At 37.5% G+C, this 20,518-nt stretch overlaps 4 protein-coding genes across 7 annotated transcripts; 2 read left to right on the top strand and 2 right to left on the bottom strand.

Annotated features, from left to right (window-relative positions):
- The first annotated feature begins 47 nt into the window (after positions 1-47).
- On the top strand, positions 48-732 carry ndufa1 (NADH:ubiquinone oxidoreductase subunit A1). The gene is made up of 3 exons (XM_079439050.1): positions 48-270; positions 459-548; positions 642-732. The coding sequence occupies exons 1-3, from the start codon at positions 169-171 to the stop codon at positions 660-662; spliced, it is 213 nt and encodes a 70-aa protein (XP_079295176.1). The 5' UTR covers positions 48-168; the 3' UTR covers positions 663-732.
- A 2,111-nt stretch (positions 733-2,843) lies between these two features.
- LOC306883524 (NF-kappa-B-activating protein-like) lies at positions 2,844-6,264 on the bottom strand. 4 transcript variants are annotated; one of them, XM_079438836.1, is made up of 9 exons: positions 5,995-6,262; positions 5,609-5,915; positions 5,404-5,484; positions 4,761-4,825; positions 4,542-4,640; positions 4,421-4,460; positions 4,148-4,336; positions 3,877-4,026; positions 2,844-3,705 (listed from the first exon to the last, which is right to left on the bottom strand). In XM_079438836.1, exons 2-9 carry the CDS (start codon positions 5,911-5,913, stop codon positions 3,531-3,533), a joined length of 1,104 nt encoding a protein of 367 aa, XP_079294962.1. In that variant the 5' UTR covers positions 5,914-5,915; positions 5,995-6,262; the 3' UTR covers positions 2,844-3,530. The 4 variants fall into 4 exon arrangements, with proteins under 4 accessions (XP_079294962.1, XP_079294960.1, XP_079294961.1 ...); XM_079438834.1 differs by having other exon boundaries at positions 4,421-4,475; positions 5,609-6,264; XM_079438835.1 differs by having other exon boundaries at positions 5,609-6,264.
- A 1,092-nt stretch (positions 6,265-7,356) lies between these two features.
- On the top strand, positions 7,357-11,540 carry LOC306883305 (transcriptional regulator Kaiso-like). Its single transcript, XM_079438473.1, has 2 exons — positions 7,357-7,502; positions 8,157-11,540. Exon 2 carries the CDS (start codon positions 8,159-8,161, stop codon positions 10,055-10,057), a length of 1,899 nt encoding a protein of 632 aa, XP_079294599.1. The 5' UTR covers positions 7,357-7,502; positions 8,157-8,158; the 3' UTR covers positions 10,058-11,540.
- LOC306883306 (transmembrane protein 255A-like) lies at positions 11,252-19,977 on the bottom strand. Its single transcript, XM_079438474.1, has 10 exons — positions 19,659-19,977; positions 18,996-19,138; positions 18,384-18,446; positions 16,495-16,584; positions 16,331-16,396; positions 16,131-16,219; positions 15,848-15,919; positions 15,256-15,418; positions 15,020-15,163; positions 11,252-12,886 (listed from the first exon to the last, which is right to left on the bottom strand). Exons 1-10 carry the CDS (start codon positions 19,711-19,713, stop codon positions 12,743-12,745), a joined length of 1,029 nt encoding a protein of 342 aa, XP_079294600.1. The 5' UTR covers positions 19,714-19,977; the 3' UTR covers positions 11,252-12,742.
- Positions 19,978-20,518: the final 541 nt, after the last annotated feature.

Raw genomic sequence — 20,518 nt, 5'->3', positions numbered from 1 at the left:
CGGAAGTGAATTAGACACATATCGGAAGTTGTTTTTGTGACCGTCAGAAGGGTAGACATTTTGGCCCATGTAGACGACAATTTTTCGAGATTCTCTGAAAAACCTCAAATAAATCTCGTCTTCCGCAGTAATTCTTCTGTGTTTGTACAATCATATTTCACCACAATCATGTGGTATGAGATATTGCCCGGTTTTGCTATTATGACCGTTTGTCTGATGATTCCTGGCATCGCGACTGCTCAAATCCAGAAGTTCACAAACGGTGGGAAGGTGAGTTATGATGATGATGATGAGCAATGTTTTGTCACGCTCAGTCATTGGATATATTCTTTTAATGAATCTTTCAATAGATATAAGTCTTTGTTTCAGCTTGACATTTGTCTGATGTTTCTGTTTGCTCTCGCATAGTAAGTCTACAGCATTTCATATAACAGTCTTATATAACTTCTTGCACTCAGGAAAAGAGGATCGTACGGGTTCCCTATCACTGGTATTTGATGGAGAGAGACAACAGAGTGTCTGGAAGTGGTGCACACTCCCATCCCAAGGTAAAAACGTGCATAAACTTGTGTAAAAACGTATTCGTACTGACAATATGCTCACTAAATCTAGTGCTTTAATATTCTTTGCTTATTTCACAGGGACTTGAAAACATCAAATGAAGAGCCACCAAGCAACAATTGAAATGTACATTTTGTCCAGTCTATTAAAATGTTATCTTTAAATTATTAATTGGCTTGCTGTTGTCATTTTTGTGTTTTTTATGGAGCTGTTATATTGTACTGTTTTGATGCTGATTCACTGTGGTGTGAATATACATTTGTTTGCATAGTTTACTGTATTAGGTTCATGATTCCTTAACCCAGTTAACTGAGGTTTTAGTTAATCATCACTGTGTACTCGAGTGTAATGATGGGTTAAAATATAGAGTGCATGATCCAATCCCTGCAGTTTTTACAGAAACAGAGCAATGCATATACATAAATTGTACATAATGCACAGTCTACAAAATGTGCAAAGTTCTTCAAATGATTCTAATCGATCAGTTTAAGTGGCTCTATAAAATGCTTGAAAATATACTAAAGTACACATAATGTGCATAAACAGGGTGTAATGTGTTTGTAATATGCAGGCTCCACAGAATCCTTTGACAGCTTCAAATGGAGTGCCAGTAGGCATGATATGTGGTAATGCGATGCAATAAGCATACAAATTGTACTAAAGTAGTAACACTCTTATTTTGTGAAGAAAATCGTGTGCACTTTTACATCCATTTAGGCGTCCAGTGGAGAAAATTGAGATGACGAAGCAGCAAGCATGCAGACTTGACACTTCTATTTCAATCCATAATGCTTATAGCAGTCTTTGTGGCTCGTACTGTCATAGAATTGTGATTTCCAGGCTGGGAAAAGTCATGAAAATTACTATTGTGAATTTTATTTGAAGATTTTGATCTATGTAAGTGCAAAAATATTATTATTGTTTATAGCTGTAAATGTAAAAAAAAATCCAAAAAGTTGCTTTCAGTGTTGTAGTATAAAGTGTACATATGCTTTATCTTTGAATAATTATTATATATGGGTGTTTAATATTTTTTAAATGCACTGCATATACAGGTACATCTAAAAAAATTAGAATATTGTGAAAAAGTGCACATTTTCTTGTAACTTATTTCAAAAAGTGAAACTTTCATGTTTTAGATTCATTACATGTAAAACATTTCAAAAGTTTTTTTGTTTTAATCTTTATGATTAGAGCTTACAGCTCATGAAAGTCAAAAATCAGTATCTCAAAATATTAGAATATTTACATTTCAGTTTCAATAAATGCCCATCTCTACAGTATAAATTCCAGGTATCTCTTGTTCTTTGAAACCACAATAATGGGGAAGACTGCTGACTTGGCAATGATCCAGAAGATGAACATTGACGCCCTCCACAAAGAGGGTAAGTCAAAGAGGGTCATTACTGAAAGGAGTGGCTGTTCACAGAGTGCTGTATCAAAGCATATTAAATGCAAAGTTGACTGGAAGGAAGAATTTGGGTAGGAAAAGGTGCACAAGCAACAGGGATGACCGTAAGCTTGAGAATACTGTCAAGCAAAGCTGATTCAAACACTTGGGAGAGCTTCACAAAGAGTGAACTGAAGCTGGAGTCAGTGCATCAAGAGTCACCACGCTCAGACGTCTACAGGAAAAGAGCTACCAAGCCACTTCTGAACCAGAGACAACATCAGAAGCATCTTACCTGGGCTGTGGAGAAAAAGAACTGGACTGTTGCTCAGTGGTCCAAAGTCCTCTTTTCAGATAAATTTGAATTTTGCATTTCATTTGGAAATCAAGGTCCCAGAGTCTGGAGGAAGAGTGGAGAGGCACAGAATCCATGTTGCTTGAAGTCCAGTGTGAAGTTTCCACAGTCAGTGATGATTTGGGCTGCCATGTCATCTGCTGGTGTTGGTCCACTGTGTTTTCTGAAGTCCACAGTCAACGCAGCCATCTACCAGGAAATTTTAGAGCACTTCATGCTTCCCTCTGCTTTATGGAGATGCTGATTTCATTTTCCAGCAGGACTTAGGGCCTGCCCACACTGCCAAAGGTACCTGAACCCCATAGAGAATCTATGGGGTATTGTCAAGAGGAAGATGTGACGCCAGACCCAACAATGCAGATGACCTGAAGGCCGCTATCAAAGCAACCTGGGCTTCCATTACACCTCAGCAGTGCCACAGGCTGATTGCCTCCATGCCACGCCGCATTGATGCAGTAATTCATGCAAAAGGAGGCCCAACCAAGTATTGAGTGCATAGAAATGAACATACTTTTCAGAAGCCTGACATTTCTGTTTAAAATATCCTTTTTTTATTGATCTTATGTAATATTCAAATTTTCTGAGACACTGAATTTGGGGTTTTCATTATATTCAAGAAATAAAGGCTTGAAATATTTCAATGAATCTATATAATATATGGGTTTCACTTCCTGAAATGAGTGACAAAAAATATTGACCTTTTTCATAATATTCTATATTGTTTTTTAGACGTACCTGCACTCCATTTAAATAAAATATTATTTAAGAAAAACAAATATTGTTGGAATTTTCTAAAACTAAAGACTCAAAGCACATAACAAAAAACAAAGACTATATTTTAACTAACCTTACAAGGTTAAACGCAGGGTTATTATTAGGAGCTAATTCTCATCTTTAATGAAAGTTCCTGCATGACTGTGAATCACATGACCATATTTATTTAGATGCAACGCACATTGAATACATGAAAGGTATTGCAGTGGTTAATGGTTTGAGTTCTTCTGATCACAGTTTATTTATTTTGTAATAAAAGAAACATACATATCAATTTTAGTTCACAAGCCTCTCACTGTGTACTGTACAGGAGGATGCCCAAAAAAACAAAAATGAATACAAACCCATTTAAGGAAAATCTGTGACTTCATCACATTTTATGTTGTCTTTTTCCTTTTAAAAAAGAAAAATAATGACATTCCAACTGAAAATATAATTCTGCAGGACAGCCTACTTCTCATCTTTGCCTTTAGTTTTTCTATACACCATTTCCCTGAAGCTGGAAAGGATTTTGCTCTCTCTCTTTCTTCTTTCCTCTTGGTTAAAGGAAGCAAGCGCCCTCTTCTCATCAGCACTGTAGATCTGGTTTTCCTTTCTCAGACGCACAGCCTCCATACGCCGATGTCTGAGGGCATAAAGAATAGCATATAAAAATGTGCATGACACCACCAACAATTGTAACAGTTTCACCTTTAATGCATCCTTGTTTGATAAAAGTATATTTCTTTCAAAAACTGACCCCAAAATATCAAACCGTAATATACATGTATAAATGTACAATATAAATGCTTCATACCTGCTTCCACTCATGACATAGCCACATTTCTCAAACTCTGCAATCTCATTACTAGTCAAACCGATTTCACCTCTTCTTGGAATACGTTTTCCTGCTTTGACAAACTCTGCCATAGCTGCACCTTCACCTGGTAGCAAAGCGTGGCCAAAACTATGGGCAACAAGACAAGGCACAAAGCTGTAACATTCGTTTCCAAAGACAGGATCAAAAATGACTTAAAAACAACCACCATTATCATTAAGCAACAGTGGAGGAAGAATCAATTGCTCACTCTAAAGGTTTGTCATCTTGGGACAGGTGTGTGAGAGGTGCTTCAGGTCCAACAATATGCTCTCCATCACCAGTTTTCTCCACCCATGCGATTTCATTGACATCCTCTTCTTCTTCCTCTGAATGTTCACTGCTAGAGCTACTGGACTCCTTGTGATTCTTCTTCGCCTTCTTCTTCTTTGATTTCTTCCTGTGAGAACACAATCATACCATTGTATGAAACGACTCGAGCCTTGCCGATTTGATACACTACAGATGAAAACAAGAGTCTTACTTTTTACTTTTCTTCTTTCTTTTCTTCTTTTTCATCTCTTCTGCAAAACAACCAACTAATTATTTATGTAATCTTACATGTAAAAATAATGTATGTTTTGGAACAAAACTAAATGCCAAACCTTCAGAATCACTTTCTGACTCGCTGCCCTCTGAGTGCTTCCTGTTCTTCCTCTTCTTTGATTTCTTCTTCTTCTTCTTTTTCTTTTTCTTCTTTTCCTCTGTAGACAAGATACCAGACATTTTGATTATTTATTCAACAACTTCCGGTTCATATTTGGTAAACATGCTGTAGTGAAAAAGCAGATTGTGTGTAAGTGAGATGGTAAAGAATCATTTACCTTGTGAACTTGAATCAGAGCTGCTGTTTTTCACGTCCTCTTCTACAGGAGTGTGTTCGTCAGAGCTGTTACAAGATATAAGCAGATAGAGTATATGATGAAAATATCATCAGAGTTTCAAGTCAATTTAAGCTATTTTCACTGCACAAGTACACTTAAAATGTCTCAAGAACAAGAATTTTAGGGGTTTTTGTTAAAATAATGTAGAAAAACAAATAAAAGGAAATGCAGTAAGATATGTGTGTGTATGTTTGTTTGGAAGTTACCTTATGCTCACCACGACTGCATTTATTTGATAAAAATACAGTTAATACAGCAATAGTCTGTTTCTAATACATGTTCAAATGTAATTAATTCCTGTGATGCAAAGTCTTTTCAGTGTCACATGATTTCTGAAGGATCATTCTCATATGCTGATTTGCTGCTCAAGAAACATTTCTTATTATCAAGCAAGGTTAAAGACAGTTGTGCTGTTTAATATCTTTGATTAATAGTAAGTAAAAAAAGAGCATTTATTTGAAATGGAAATATTTTGCAACATATAAATATATGTACTTTCAATCAGTGTAATGCACCTATACCCCTATTATACATTATAAAACAGTAGACACTGGTAGTGATATGGTATTTAATATGTACTCACTCAGGTTCTCTGACTCTTGGAGAATATCCCCAGACCTCAGGACATCCCAGTTCACCAATTCTCTCGCGTTCCTGCAGACGCCTTGACAGAGAAACACAAAAAACTAATAAATATACGTTAATATTCACCAATAAACACTTTCTTCGCCATTCTCAGTTACAGCTCGTGTCCAGTGCGTTTGCACATGAAGACAGCCCAGTCTGACCTCGCGATGAAGGCGTCTTGTCTCTGTCGCTGGGCATCGTCTCTCGTCTCATAGTAATCGGATCTTGATCCAAAGCCGTGATCTCTGTCTCTCTGATCTGACCGATCCCCTTCCCTTGACCTGGAGCGACTGCGAGAATACCCGACTCGGAAGCGGTTTCTGCTCCTCTCTTTGTCGTTGTATCGCGATTTGTGGTCGTCTTCATGCTCGTGTCTGTGGTTCTTCAGCCCTCGGTCCGGTGAGCGGCTGTGGCGGCGTCTCTTCGGGCTCGCGGCGCCGGAATATTTTACGTCCAGCTCGGGCATAACTAGAAACTCTATTACTAACTTTAACGATGATTGGGGGATCTTTTATTTACTTGTGGCATACAGCGGCCTGTTACTTACATTTTGTTGGTAATGTCGCAGTTCACCAAGAACTAGCAAAGCTAGCTAGATAATGATTTTAGCGATTTCAAATTCTTTAGCTAGAGTCAAAAAGATTAACGTTAATTTATATAAAACACAGTGGTGTTGAGACTCACCACGAAACCTGTAAACAATTTAAACGCGGATCATGGGACCAAAATGAGTACTATCGTCGTTGAAATCCAACTTGTGTTTACGCCTCCTTTACGTGAATTCTTCTATTGTGAAGAATTGTGTGGCAAGACGCGCAATATCGCCCCCTGGAGACCTGGACCTGAACTATTTATTATTTTTTTGTGCCACCAAAATGGCACACCATTCTGTTTTTGATTGCTTTTTGAATATGGAAAATGCATGCTGATTTAATCTTTTGTTCTTGTAAGTATAAACTCAGTCTATGACAGACATATCTGGGTTAATAGGCTATATGACAGGATGAAAGCTTTGCTAGGTGTGATAAAAGTTTTGCTTCAAATAACAAAATTGCATTTATTTATTGTTTCTTTTTATGCACCTGACAGCTTGCTCCATGGGTGTCTAAATGCATCTAATATACATAAAGTGCTGATTACATGTAATCTGTTTTATTAAGTAGTTTAATCAAGTAGGCTACTTGTAATTAGATTACATTTTAAAATACTAGCAATCAGACTACAGCTAGTTTTTTATTGATTACATATTATTCACACAATTGCAATAAATTATTAGTATTATTATTATTAACTGATTCTCCCTAATTCCTCTTTTTCTTCTTTTAAATGTTCCTTTCTAAAATAGCCTACTGCTTATATACATTCAGAAAGTCTTTCAGTTTTGTGGATAAAACAGTATAATAAAACAGGCTACAACGTGTCCATGACCAGTCTTGTCATGCCAATAAATCACTTTATTTTCAGTTTTTGACATTTTTCTTCTTCTTCTTCATATTATTATTATTATTAATGCTAATAATAATAATTTATTATACATAGCACCTTTCTACTGACACAAAACTGAAACTATAAATCTCTTTGGTTATTAAATTTGCAAAATGAGACTACAATTAAAAGTTACTTATATTATACTGATTTGAAAAATGAACCTTTTTCTAATATGAAAAAAAAAAATGAAACAATGTAAAACTCCTAAAGCTTTTCAAATACTATGTAATTTGCCCCTATTTGTAGGCTAGCCTACTTAAAAATAATTTTCTGTATTATTGCATAATGCATTTGTTTTCTATACGCCTATTCATATATGTAGGCTACAAATACAAGTAAAGTTTAAGAAAAATTCTTCCTGTCTCATTAACATTCATCACACGTCTGTTGAGGCAGACTGTTGTGCGCGAGTCCTGTCGGCTGGTGGAGGCGCGAGCGCCAGACTCGTTCATCTCAGACAAGGAACTCGAGCTCCGTTGTGTTGTCCACGGCAACCGACTCACGTTATCGCTGTCATTATTGTTTCTCAGCAAAGGGAATCGTGGATTTTAACGGGTCGCTCTGCAGGTATAGCATTTTGGCAATGCATTTCCGAGAATGTGGGAGATTAAAACTTTAATTCATCTTCTTTAACCACATTCACGTTGCTGTGCATCATAGAGTCAGATAGGCCGCGCGCTGCCGCCAAACCAGGAAGGAGAGTTGAATTGAGCCATTTGTTTTTGTTTTCACGCTGACCGCTGCACACCGGGGTCCTACCGGTTCTGAGTGCTAGCATGAAACAGCTGTGGCCTCACCGGAATAGCATTTTATTTAATCACGTCAAACTAGTCAAAGGCATTAGTTTTATGTCACTTTTCAAGACGCATATGTCTTTATGCTCGGCTTTTGTTGCTGTACAATTAGCCAGCTAGCTAGCCTGCCTGCTATTCTCGTGCATATCCTCATTCTGTTGCTTTGAATTTAGAAAAAGTTGTATTTAACTTTTAAGTAATGATTAGATCGACATAACTTAAGAGAGAAATATGACATAAAAATATGATTTGTCATTGATAGAATGCTAAAATGTATCTGTGAGAGTACATCTCTGTCATAAAGTACAATGCAGAAAACCTTCAATAGGGGTTTTAAATAACATTTGAACGTTTTCTAATAGATTTGTTCTTAATACTAATTTGCTCAAACTGTTCATTAAACCATATTTTACTGTTTTCCCCACAGGCATGTCGAAACTAAAGCTAATATCTGCAGCAGACACTCAGTATCCAGCATCACTGTTGAAGTCCATCAATGATGAGCGACACAGCGGTTTATTCTGTGATGTCACCATAATCGTGCAAGACCGCAAGTTCAAGGCGCACAAATGCGTGCTGTCCGCCTCGAGTACCTATTTCCATCAACTTTTCTCAGTTGCTGGACAGGTTATAGAGCTGAACTTCATCAAGGCAGACATATTCGATGTGATCTTGAATTACATGTACACGGCTAAAATCAACAGAGTTCGCTCAGACAGACTTGAGGATCTCATCAGCGCCGGTCAGGCTTTGGGCGTGACATTCATAGCCAATTTAGGAACGCCACTCGCCCAAGTCAAGGGATTACCGGGCCTGTCCAAAGAAAGTGAGAACAACAGCATCAGTTCCTCTGAGAAAAATGACACCGGAGGTGAGAATATGCCAATCATTACTGAGACATTCTCACTTTCCGCTGAAGAATTCAACATGGCGTGCGGTAATACGGAAAAGGAAGTGGACTCGGACAGCGATGATGTTCTTTTCGTCTCAAAAACAGAGGCCCCTCAAGCTCAAAAGACTAAGATATCAAACCTTAATGACAAACAAGGAGGGCCAGAAGCTAAAAAACAAAAAATTACAAACGAGGAAGAAATTGGTTCTAAAGATTCAACAGCCCAAGAGAGAAATGACAAGCTTCCCTCTGAAAGAAATACATCACTCAAAAATAACTTTGAGCCCCAGCCTGATGTTATGATCCTCTCAAATCCAGAATCCAGTATCCGTGTTCTCACTTCGCCGGTAAGAACGAGCTCAAACAGCGAACCCACCACCCCAGCTGGTATGAACAGCCTTCCTCCGGATCCTCACAGCACCTCGCTGCCTCTAGACAACAACAAAGTGCTCGGAGTCCAAAAGAAAAAGATCCTTCTAGAGCACTCACCTGATCATCCCGGAAAAATCAAACTGTCGGATGTAAGGCCGACGTTTAGCACCAATAACGGACCAGTACCAGCAATGAACATAGTCCCGGCGGTGTTGGAGAAAAAGACGATAACATTAGACAAAGCCTCGGAAATTGATTCGCTATCGCCGGGTTGTAAAGTGTACGCCAACATCGGCGAAAACACCTACGACATTGTTCCAGTAAAAGAGGATCCCGTGGAGGGATCGGCTCCTGGTAGGAAATCGCAAACCCCACTCGGTGTTCCCAGTGTGAGCAATCACTCGCCTCGAGGAAATAAAAAATCAAAGCTTGATCAGGAGGATCACTATGAACTCATCATGGATGGAAAGACCTTTTACGTGTGCATCGTGTGCAAGCGTCCCTATGTGTGCCTGACGAGCCTCAGGCGGCACTTTAACACTCACTCGTGGGAACGAAAGTATCCGTGCCATTACTGCAGCAAGGTTTTTGCCCTGGCCGAGTACAGAACCAAACATGAAATCACTCACACGGGCGAAAGACGGTACCAGTGTTTACTGTGCAATGAAACCTTTCTCAACTATCAGATTTTGTCCACCCACTGCAAGCAAATGCACAACCAAGACCCGTCAGGAAGGAAAGAGAAAGATGACTCATACAACAACTTGTATCGGCTGCTGCCGTGTAAAACGTTGCAGTTCAAACCGTATTCCTTCGTGTCCGAAGAGCCGGGAGGGATTCCAGTGATCGGTGAAGATGGGACTGTCCAACATGTAAACCCAGACAAAGAGCACTTTACCAACCAGCCACTTCCAGCTAGCCAAAGCAAAGCACTGACCTGGGACGACATCTTTGTAGAATCCGAAGCACAAAACAGGCCGGCGGATCCACCTCCGCGGCCTATCGACCAAATAAATGCAGAAACCAGGAATGAATTTGAGTTTGTGATACCAGAGACGTACTGAGCATGCTTGTGCGCTCCTCTGGCTCAGGTGCCTTGTTCCTTTTGTATGTGTTTTAATTTGAGAGGCGAGTGGTCGTGGTTCTTTGGACCATTTGATTGAAAACTCAACTTCAGTATCCATCAACTCATGAAAGTTGTTTCAAGGTGCTTTAATGTATATTTAGACAATGTATTACTTAGAGTTGGTTTACAGTTCGGTTTCACAGTCCATTATTGAATCGTTATAATGCTTCGTCAGATAAAATGACTAAGTAACAATACATATTTTATGTACAGCTACATTAGATCTGTGTAGAGCTGACCTTTAACATTTTCTATTCCCATTTTTGTTCTGGACATTACACCCATGTCAGATGTAATTAGTAGGGATCAAGTACAGGCTGTTGCAGTTTGTTACAGTTATTTTTACAATGATGTAATTTTGATGTGTAAATGCTTTTTGGTAGAGCATTACATAAATCCCAAGTTGTGTTGTGTACATTAAGTTATAATGTAACTTAACAGAGTCAACATACTAAATGATGCCTTTCATTTTCAAAGATTCATTTGAAAGAGACGCTAATATCGTTTTAATTTTCTTGTCAGCTTCTTATGGTAGTTATTAATGATTGTTTGGCACTAGATAGTTCAGTGTTAATGGCAGGTTTCAGTCCTGCGGTAAGAAACTGATTGAATGTTTGTATTTATAGTTTTTGATTGTCAGCGGGTTTTAAAAAGGATGGAGTAAATATGTGAAATTTGTAATGTCATCTGTCCAGTAATTATTTTTTGAGGTTGTTTATTTATATGCTGGCCATATATCCTGATATATTTTCCCAGACAGTAATCGAGACCTGAAAAGAAACATTCATCCCTCCTCTGCTCATGTCTAGAGAAACAAGATACTGAATTGTTCAGGGTAATCAAAAGGGTCATGTTGGTAATACAGAGGACCTCTCCTTTACGGTTGAATATTTTGTACATATGTCATTTTTTAAAATTATTTTTTCAGCATAGTTTTATCAGTTATTTTAGCTTTGTGGGCTGAGAGACGAATCTGTGAATACAGTGAGATTCCTTCAGTCAGAACTAGTGCTTTAACACCATAACCATGTACATGATAGTACTGAAGACCTTCATTTTAACACTTTCTTCCCTTTTGGAACCTATTTATTATTAGGTCTTAGTGTGATATAGAATGAAATAAAACTTTGAAGAAAGTACACATGTATTTCTTTTATTTCCAAGAGCATCATGAAAGTGATTAGTATTTTTCAGTATGATAACCAGTCAATATGAACATTCCTGGCTTTGAACTATCAGTTTTTCATTTTAAGAATTTTACATCAAATGTAAACAATGCTTTCATGTGACATGAATGTGGTCAAAAATTAACAAACGAAGCAAAGATCCACTTTACGAGTTTTCTTTATAGCATGTGACTGTACTACAACCACCACTTGCACCCAAATGTCAAATAGGAAGTAATAAAATAATTTAATTTGAAGTAATATCTCTACTCACATCAGTAAAGGACAACGTTCTTGATATAAATCAAGGGCATGAAGTACAGTGTATAGACATGAACACATAAATGGACGAAAAGGAGAACACTAAGCCTTCAGACTCAATTCTGTTGTGTTAGGAGAAGGCAGTTTGATCATTTGGTATATGTACAACATATACAGCATTGCACACGCACTGATATTATATTTGCATTGTTGAGGGACTTTTAGTTATTACGTAGTGAACGATGTAAGTTTATATAATGGTTACTCATAAAGCTAAGCCTCCTTTTTTACATTCGGTAAGTCCTGTCGGCAACGCAGAACGGTGGACGAATGTGAAATGTACAAGTTTTGAAAGCCCTCTCATTCTTCATACCACTATGTAAGAGCTTATTACTTTGCATAAATCAAGCAAAGGATATCTTTGTCACAAAAGATTATTCGAATTTGTGACATGATTGTATGCTTGATGTAATGTAGAAGAAACACAACATATTACAGGTTAGATCTTAGATCCTAACGAAGCGCTCAGGACAAAAAGTAAGATTCAGCCTAAATATATGTACAATTCTTTGCAATGTAGCTGCCCGAAACAGTTAAAAATAACTAATTATCTAGAACTGTGTGAAGACAGTAAATTCTGTAGACAAAGTGCAAATCAATTGCTAGATAAGACTCATCCTCGTGCTGAGAGAGCAGAGGCGATGCAAAACACTTTGTGCCACTTTGGAAGGGAGAAGTTCACATTATGGAGTTACGCAGAGGAAACACAAGTAGGCGACCCACAGACGTTACCGATAATGGGAAGAGGAGGCGAGCCAGGTGGAGCTGTACTGGAAGCAGATACACATTTTAAGGCTTATCTGTGAACAGTCTTGATCTCATAGTCAGGCTAGTTGTTCTTAGGTATAGTCCTCTTGGTTTGAGGCTACATAATGTGAATATTTTACACATCGGGTTTGACTTGAGCGAATCCTGTCAAGGTTTAATGTTGCATATTACATCTGCTGAATGGTGATGAATGACTGTGGTTAATGCTGTAGTCTCTCTGTACTTAACCCACTGCACAGGTGAACCTCCTCTGCAAAGGTCATTCATTCAGAACAATGACTGTTCAATGATGGGGTATTCTAATATCCAAAAATGCCCAATGCCAGTTCTCTCTTGGCAGGAAAATGTCTTCCTTAGACTGGTCCCTTTTAGGGGCTGTATGGCGGGGGCTTCTCATCAGGTGGGTAATAAGGAGGAGAATAACGAGGCGGGATCATATTTGGCCATATATGACTGGCTCCAGACTGGGAGTCATCAGACAGGCCTGATGAGGCAGGAAACATGTGGGCACCCTGTAAAAATCACATTAGCACACATATCATACACCATCAAAACATATAAAGTATAATCTCTAAAGTTCTAAATCAGGATTATTATTGTTGACAAACTAAAACCTTAAAAAATAGTGAAATAAAATAAATTTTAACTAAAATAAAATATTTAAAAAGCTTACAAGGCAACATTAGTCATTTTCCTTTAGTTTACAAAATTAACTGAAAAAAATATATAGATAAAAAAAAATTATAAATATATTTTATTTTTTTATAAATATTCAAAATATTAACAAAAACTATAAAGGCATATCAATGATATTCAAATAACACTGCTCTCAATAAATTAAATATAGATTTTTTTTATAGTAAGTATAAATATAAATAAGTATAAAAAAGTATAGTAAATAATAATAATTCCACATGCACATTTCATATATTATTAAATATATGTGACCCTGGAGCATAAAACCAGTCATAAATTGCATGGGTTTATTAGCAATAGCCATCAATACACTGTATGGGTCAAAATTTTTTATTTTTCTTTTATGCCATAATATTCTTTTATGGATATTAAAGCTGCAGTCCGTAGGTTTTGCCTCTTTGTCGCCATCTCTGTTTGCTGGAATCCTGGAATTGCAGTTACTTGCGGAATTATCTTGATTGCGTGGGATGTGCTCCGGCACGGCTCCAGCACGGATTAATCTAATGTTTTAAGGTGAATGTGTAGCTGTCAGTCACCGCACCAGTGTGGATGTTTACTGTACTTCGCAATCACTGATTCTAGCCTATTTCTTGGAATATATGACCCAAATAAGAATTTTCACTGTATATTGCCATCTGAACAAGTAAGTAACAAGTCTGCCACGTTTGTTCTGACCAAATGAGGAAAAAAACAATACCATAAATCGCGCTACCAACGGTGATTAAATCTAAAGATCGGTTAGCTCATATCACATAAAACCGTGCAAAGTATTTTTATTGTTATACTTTATTCTCAAAGTATTAATGTTAACAACATCAGCATTGCGTGACAATGAGTATAGTGTGTATTAGCGTGTAGATTTCGATTTCTGTACAGTCTAATGTCTAATTGTCATGCCATTTGAATTTCATATTAAGAAATTCTTTTAACCCAAAAAGCAAACTGTGCTCCCTTCGATCTGGTTTCTTTAAAATACAAATCTTGTGTAATCCCAGGCTATCTGTAATCAGAAGCACATTTAAAACCGGAATATAATTTAAATTCATTCACATGTGTTTCATAAACATGGATTACAATCCGCCATCAAAATTATACATTTAATTATTCTAGCTGCTGTGAGAAAATTGTGTAAGCTAACCGTTGTGAATCGGGCTAAAGTAAGGCGGTAGTTTTGAACACTGGCTGGTTATGTACTTGCTCAAATATTGATTCTGGATCATTTTTAACCAAAAAAGTTAAGGACTGCAGTTAAGGACTATACATCATATTCCATGAATATATTTTGTAAATTTCATTCTGTAATTGTATCAAAACTTAATTTTTGATTCGTAATATGCATTGCTAAGAACTTAATTTGGACAACTTTAAAGGCAATTTTCTCAATATTTAGATTTTTTTGCACCCTCAGATTCCAGAATTTTAAATAGGCCTAGTTGTATATTGGCTAAATATTGTCCAATCCTAACAAACCACACATCAATGGAAAGCTTATTTATTCAGCTTTCATGTGATGTATGAATCTCAATTAAAAAAATGGACCCTTATGACTTTTGTGGTCCAGGGTCACATATATTCTACATTTGATGAGCAAAGGCATACTTTTAATTATTTGATTATAGATAAATCTTGACTGGAGTAATGATGCTGAAAATTCAGCTTTGCATCACAGGAATATTACATTTTAATTATATTTTAAATTATATTCAAATAAAAAGCAGTTATTCTAAACTGTAATAATCAATTTCAGAAAATTGACCCTTATGACTGGTTTTGTGGTCAAGGGTCACAGATTATACAACAGAAAAAGAATATGTATTATAGTTTATTATATTATATATTTAGCATTTCATCTCATCGAACAAGTATTGTAGAAAAAGTCTACATCATTTGCTAGAGTGACTTTTCTATAAATGCCCACTGAAGCATGCAACACAAAGTAAATGGATTACCTGAAGGTCATAGGCAGTGTATGGAGGTAAGCAGGGGGCAGTATTGTAAAAAGAGTTGTTGGATGTTGTGGGTCCAGGAGTCTCTGGGGGCAGAGGAATAGGGAGAGGTTCTGGCTCACAGGAATCTGGTGCTGCTGTAGGCATCTTAAAAAAAAAAAAAGACCCAATAAATGTCACAGGATCTCAGAAATCATACAAAATGCATCTATAAAAGTTGCACAGCATTTCAATCTCACCATGTCCTTAAAGCCCCCCAGCACGGCGGCGGTGATGATGCCCAGAAACAGAGCAACAATGTTGAGGATAGTAGCAGACCACAGCAGGTGGTAAAGATGCACAACGTCCTGGCAGCTCCGCACCTCTGTGTACTCGTGGTACCCTCCTCGCAGTTCCACTCGACTGAGATGGCAAGGACAGAAATGTATTACCGCAAGAGGCTCATGAAAAGAAATACAACACATATAGGTGACATGCTGAGCAACAAAAGAGGTAAAGCATGACAGAACAGCGATTCATGCAAAAGAAATGAAAAACCATCTGCATACAGTGCACATCACTCTTAAGAAGAGCATGAAATGGATAAATATATCCAGTCTCCTTATTTAAGCTCACTGTCATCAAAGGCACTTTACTTTTAACCTAAATTATTGCTGTCTCTCCTCACCTGTTAAACAGGAACCAGAGAACACTAAATCTTAGTTCCTTTCACTTCACGAGTAAAGTAACTGTACGTAAAGTACAGCGACTGTATGTAGCCACACTCAAGATTAACAACAACAAATAATGGGCTGCCAATGTCATTGAGGGGCTAAAAGTGGAAAGACCTACTTCCAAATCATGGAGGATTTCCTAAATTTTTTCAAAACATCTTTATTCTGAAGTCCCATAAGAGGATGCTCTCTGAAACATAAATAAACACAAACGTTCTTTCGAACACAGCTGAATTTCAGGGATAAAAGCACACACCATACAAGCAAATATAAATCAGAACCAAGGTAAACAAAGATAGCATATTTGTTGTCTTTTTTTTTTTCTTTTTCTCAGATTGCTTGTTTGCAGAAGGTATCCTAGGAGGGATGTATCCAAATGGGACTCGATCTCACACACATACTTGCCACAGTTGTAAAGGTCACAGCAGTAGCAGGTGTTGCTCTTCACACGCAGGTTACAGGAGACCCGAGATGCGGTATGACAGTGGACCTGAAAGACAGATGTGTTTTCTAAATGGGATTTTAATATACTAATAACAAAACCATTAAATTCAGAGGCTTGTAATTTGGCAAAAGCGCTTCTCTCAGGCTGACGACTCACATCTAAATCAAATGCGGTCCCGCTGGAGTAATATTCACATCGGCCAGCATATAGAGGTCTGAGGTCCTTTGAAACAACAACAGCAATATGCCATAACAGAGATTTTACTGCAAAGATTTTCTGAAGAAAGGCATTTTACAATAACATGGTGTGGAAGCACTTACTATATGTCTTGCTGCAAAAACACCATCCACTATAGCACAACAGAAGGCCGCCACCACACCGAAGCTGATGAAGACAATGGAGGCCACCAGCTGTAAGCAGAACAGCAGTGTCAGCCTATTCATCTGCTGTAGTATAGCTCAATGCACGTGCATTCACACCTGGGCACTACTACTATGTATGATTCCTTATAGAGACAGATTGAAGTGGTTTGTCTAAGATCTTGGAGATGTGTCTGGGATACAGAGATAATCTGGACTGAATGGATTCTGCCTTTTTGCCACTTAACTTCAATGATTTCCCAGCCATTTCACAACCAACCATTTAGATACCAGTCACTCTATACTGTCAGCAATCAAAGGCACATTGCAGAGACATTGGCATTGTAAAATCAAGAAAACATTGACCATTTTGTGTTATTTTTGATATACTGTATCTAAATAAATGCATCTTAAAACAGTTAATTCTTTTCTAGAAAAAGTTTGAGATCAGTGAATATGCTTCTATTTTGCATTTTTCTAATTTAACAAAAATGAAAGCTTACATGTATAATATTTAATTTAAAATGTAATATTAATATACCCTACTTCTCAAAAGTTTGGGGCTAAAGATATTTTTTGAAAGAAATTAATACTGTTATTCAGCAAGGATGCGTTATATTGTTAAAAAAATAATAGTAAAGACATTTATTTATTTTATAAAATGATTCTGGAAAAAAAAAAAAAAGTATCAGTCTTCCAGCTTTAATCAGCAACTACTTTAAAGATTGATAATAATGCAAAACGTTTTCAAGCAGCAAATCAGCATATTAGAATTAATAATAATATTGTAATAATATTTCACAATATTACTATATTTTTGAACAAATAAATGCATCCTTGGTGAGCATAAAATACTTATTTCAAAAACACCTTACTGACCCCAAACTTTTGAATAGCGGTGTGTATATAATGTAATATTTCAATGCTGTAATATTACTTCAATTATATTTTATATTATTTAATATATTAAAATGAAAATATTGTATTTATATTCTAAAAACATGATTATAAATAATATTTATATTTAATTTATACAACTTATGTTATCGGTGTAACGATGAGTAATAAGGATTTTAAAAATTACCATACCTTTCAGAATGCCTTAATATTTGGTTTGTTTCCATTTTGCTTTAATGTGGTGAAGCTGCATGAACTGAGTGAAACCTGATGATCATGTTCTCCAGCATAATTTGAAAATTATCCAAAAGAGCTTGTGCCTCATGGAAACAAGAACATCTGACCATCTGTACAAAAGGATTTGACATGCTCAATTCTACAAATTTGCTTATTTGATTAGGGGCCCAGAAATAGTGCAAAAGCATCATAACACTCCGTTCCTTGTTTTACGTTGTTCAAAAACTAAACATTGCATATTTCCAGGATTTTTTTCAGATTTATAAAATCTCAGACTTCCAGACACCAATCTACATGCTCTAACCACTTCTACTCCAAGGTTGGAGTGTGTATCCTGCACACTCCCAGTAGTAAGTGTCCCTGTGTGTCTATGATCTGGCCAGCCATGCCGTCCTCATGCATTCTTTATTTGGATTGTGGCACCTCCTATTCCCTCTGCACTGCAATGGCTTCTGAACATTCCTGTCTGGACATCCATCCCGCTCCCCTTACACTGAGCTATTTCTGGGTGCATCTCACCACAGGGCCTGCAACATGTCCTGCTATTCGAGCTCAAACCTGCGAGCCATTTCTGCCATTAAGACATGACTAAAAACAAGCAGCTGAACCTTAAAAATGTGTTTGTTTGTGCAAGTATTTGGTTAGAAATGCCAATTGGATGATGGAATGCACAAGCACAGAATCCGATATGAGCAGTGTAATGAAAGACTCCTTACCATCTGCCTCTTATTCTCTATCAAATGAGCGCCAATGATTCCCAGAAAGGATCCAAAGCCGAGCTGAAAATATCACATGGTGAAACTCTGTCATGAGAGTTGCAACTCTAAATAAAATATCAACCTATTTCAAAGTATAAAAAGTAGGCAACCTCACTTCGTTAAGATCCCACATACAATCTCCCACTCCCACAAAGACTTTTGTCTTTCTCCCAGCAGTATAGTTTACTTTATGGTGTGGTCAATGAGCTATATATGAAATTTGGCCATGTCCCCACAATATAGTATTTCAAAACAGTCGATCCCTGTGGAATACTAGGAAAACACCTGTTACTTGTACAAAACGTTCTAAACTGTCAGTTAAGCTTGTGTGTTTCTCCTAGAGAGTTGAACAAAAATGATACTTGCTGTTGAATAATAAATGGATGAGTTCAACCTTACAGTAATGAGGTAATGGCCACCGGTCACCATAATGGCGGGCCAAGCGGAAAATAATTAAACATGAGGCCTTTCCTTCTCTGCAGCACTTTACATCACAAACCCATTTATAGACCAAGAGGATAGTTTGCAGTCTGTTCTACGCACGACTATGAACATTAGGAGCATACTTACTATGACTCCTGGATAGTAGCCACCGACAGTGATGTTTTGTGTCCTGGTAGTAGCAGCCAGACCGAAGACCAAGATGAGTATGGAGACGATAAGGAGCATTACTGTTACTATGATAGACTTTCTTTTCCTCCTCTTAAATGATCCTGGAAAAGACAATGGAGTAGGAAGAAGCCACGGCACAACACGCCCTTCCCTTCAGCAACATTTAGTAACTCCTTTCATTTTAGGCACGTTCGTTTTGGGGTGAAGCAAAGCAAAACAACCAGTGTATTTGACCCCTTGTGTGTGTCTATATAGTATCTACAACTGCAAAACCACTGCCACAACCCAGAAAGATGTAGGTGATGTAATATGATGGGTTTCTATCATCAAGCAAAACACATTTACACTATTTTAACCGCATAAAAACTAAATTTCACTTACGGTTGTGTATTTTTATTAACGATATCAAACAGTGTTACATCGACATTCGTTGGGGACATCCGAGACACGGAGGAATATAGGTTACGGGACGCTTATTTTCTCTCTCGTGCTAATATATTCTAATTATTACGATTAATAAACGTTGCTATTCGCATTTAAATGTAAATACAAGCTTAAATTGTCCTCCGTTTGACCGTAATGTTCTGCGGGCGCAGTGAATGCCATTGACCTTGTACTTACCCATCGCATCTGAGATAGGTATACCGCTGCCTTGCGCATTCAGCCCCGCTGGCATTGCAACGTCAGGATATGCAGCATTAGCTGCAGTTATGACTTCAAGTCAAAAACAAAGAACCTAGTCAATGAGACAAATACGCCTTTCCTCGGAGCCAATGGATGGAAACTCTTTTCCTGCCGTGGCATTCTCTGACACCATGCGTCCCCCGTGTAGCCGCGCTTCTCTCATCAGCATCTGGGTCTGTTGTTCATGAATCTGCTGCTCATCCCTTCAGCAGAACGCCGCACGGAGCACAGCACTGCGCATGCGCAAGGCAGAACCGCTCGCTGTTTGCTGTTTGAGTGGGTCAGGATTGGAAGAGTGAGTCATTTCGATTCGGTTCTTTCGAGCAGTCCGATTCAGAAGAAACCTGTTCAAAAATAGATTCAGAGATTGTCCATGAATGCAATGCATGTAACACGCTTTAAACGTTCAAGTGAAGTCATGTGTAGGCACAAATTGCTGTTTATTACTTAAGGGTGTTTGTAATTTCATGCTTCCTTCCAAGCAGTTTGCACTTTACAGCCGTGATTCAGTTTATAAAAACTAAAGTCATTTAGAACCAAATAGAACGACTAAAAGCATACAGGTGTAATTTTCCTACAAAAATGGCTATTTTGAAAGTATCAATACTAGAAGCAATAAAGTAGTGAAAGTGCGCCATCATCAGGTAGTTGGTGAATAAACACAAAAGGTGTTTATAAAAATGAAAGTTTCTGAGTTTGAAAAAACGTTTTCTTCCCCATTTTTTAACTTGTATTTTTGTTTATTTTATGGTTCGCTCGTGCAGCTTGAGATCTAATTGACATACACCAGGATCCTC

Source organism: Barbus barbus, assembly GCF_936440315.1.
Source record: "Barbus barbus genome assembly, chromosome: 17".
Taxonomy (NCBI): Eukaryota; Metazoa; Chordata; class Actinopteri; order Cypriniformes; family Cyprinidae; genus Barbus; species Barbus barbus.
The sequence above is the reverse complement of the archived record's forward strand: the minus strand, read 5'-3'. Positions and strand labels throughout refer to the sequence as shown.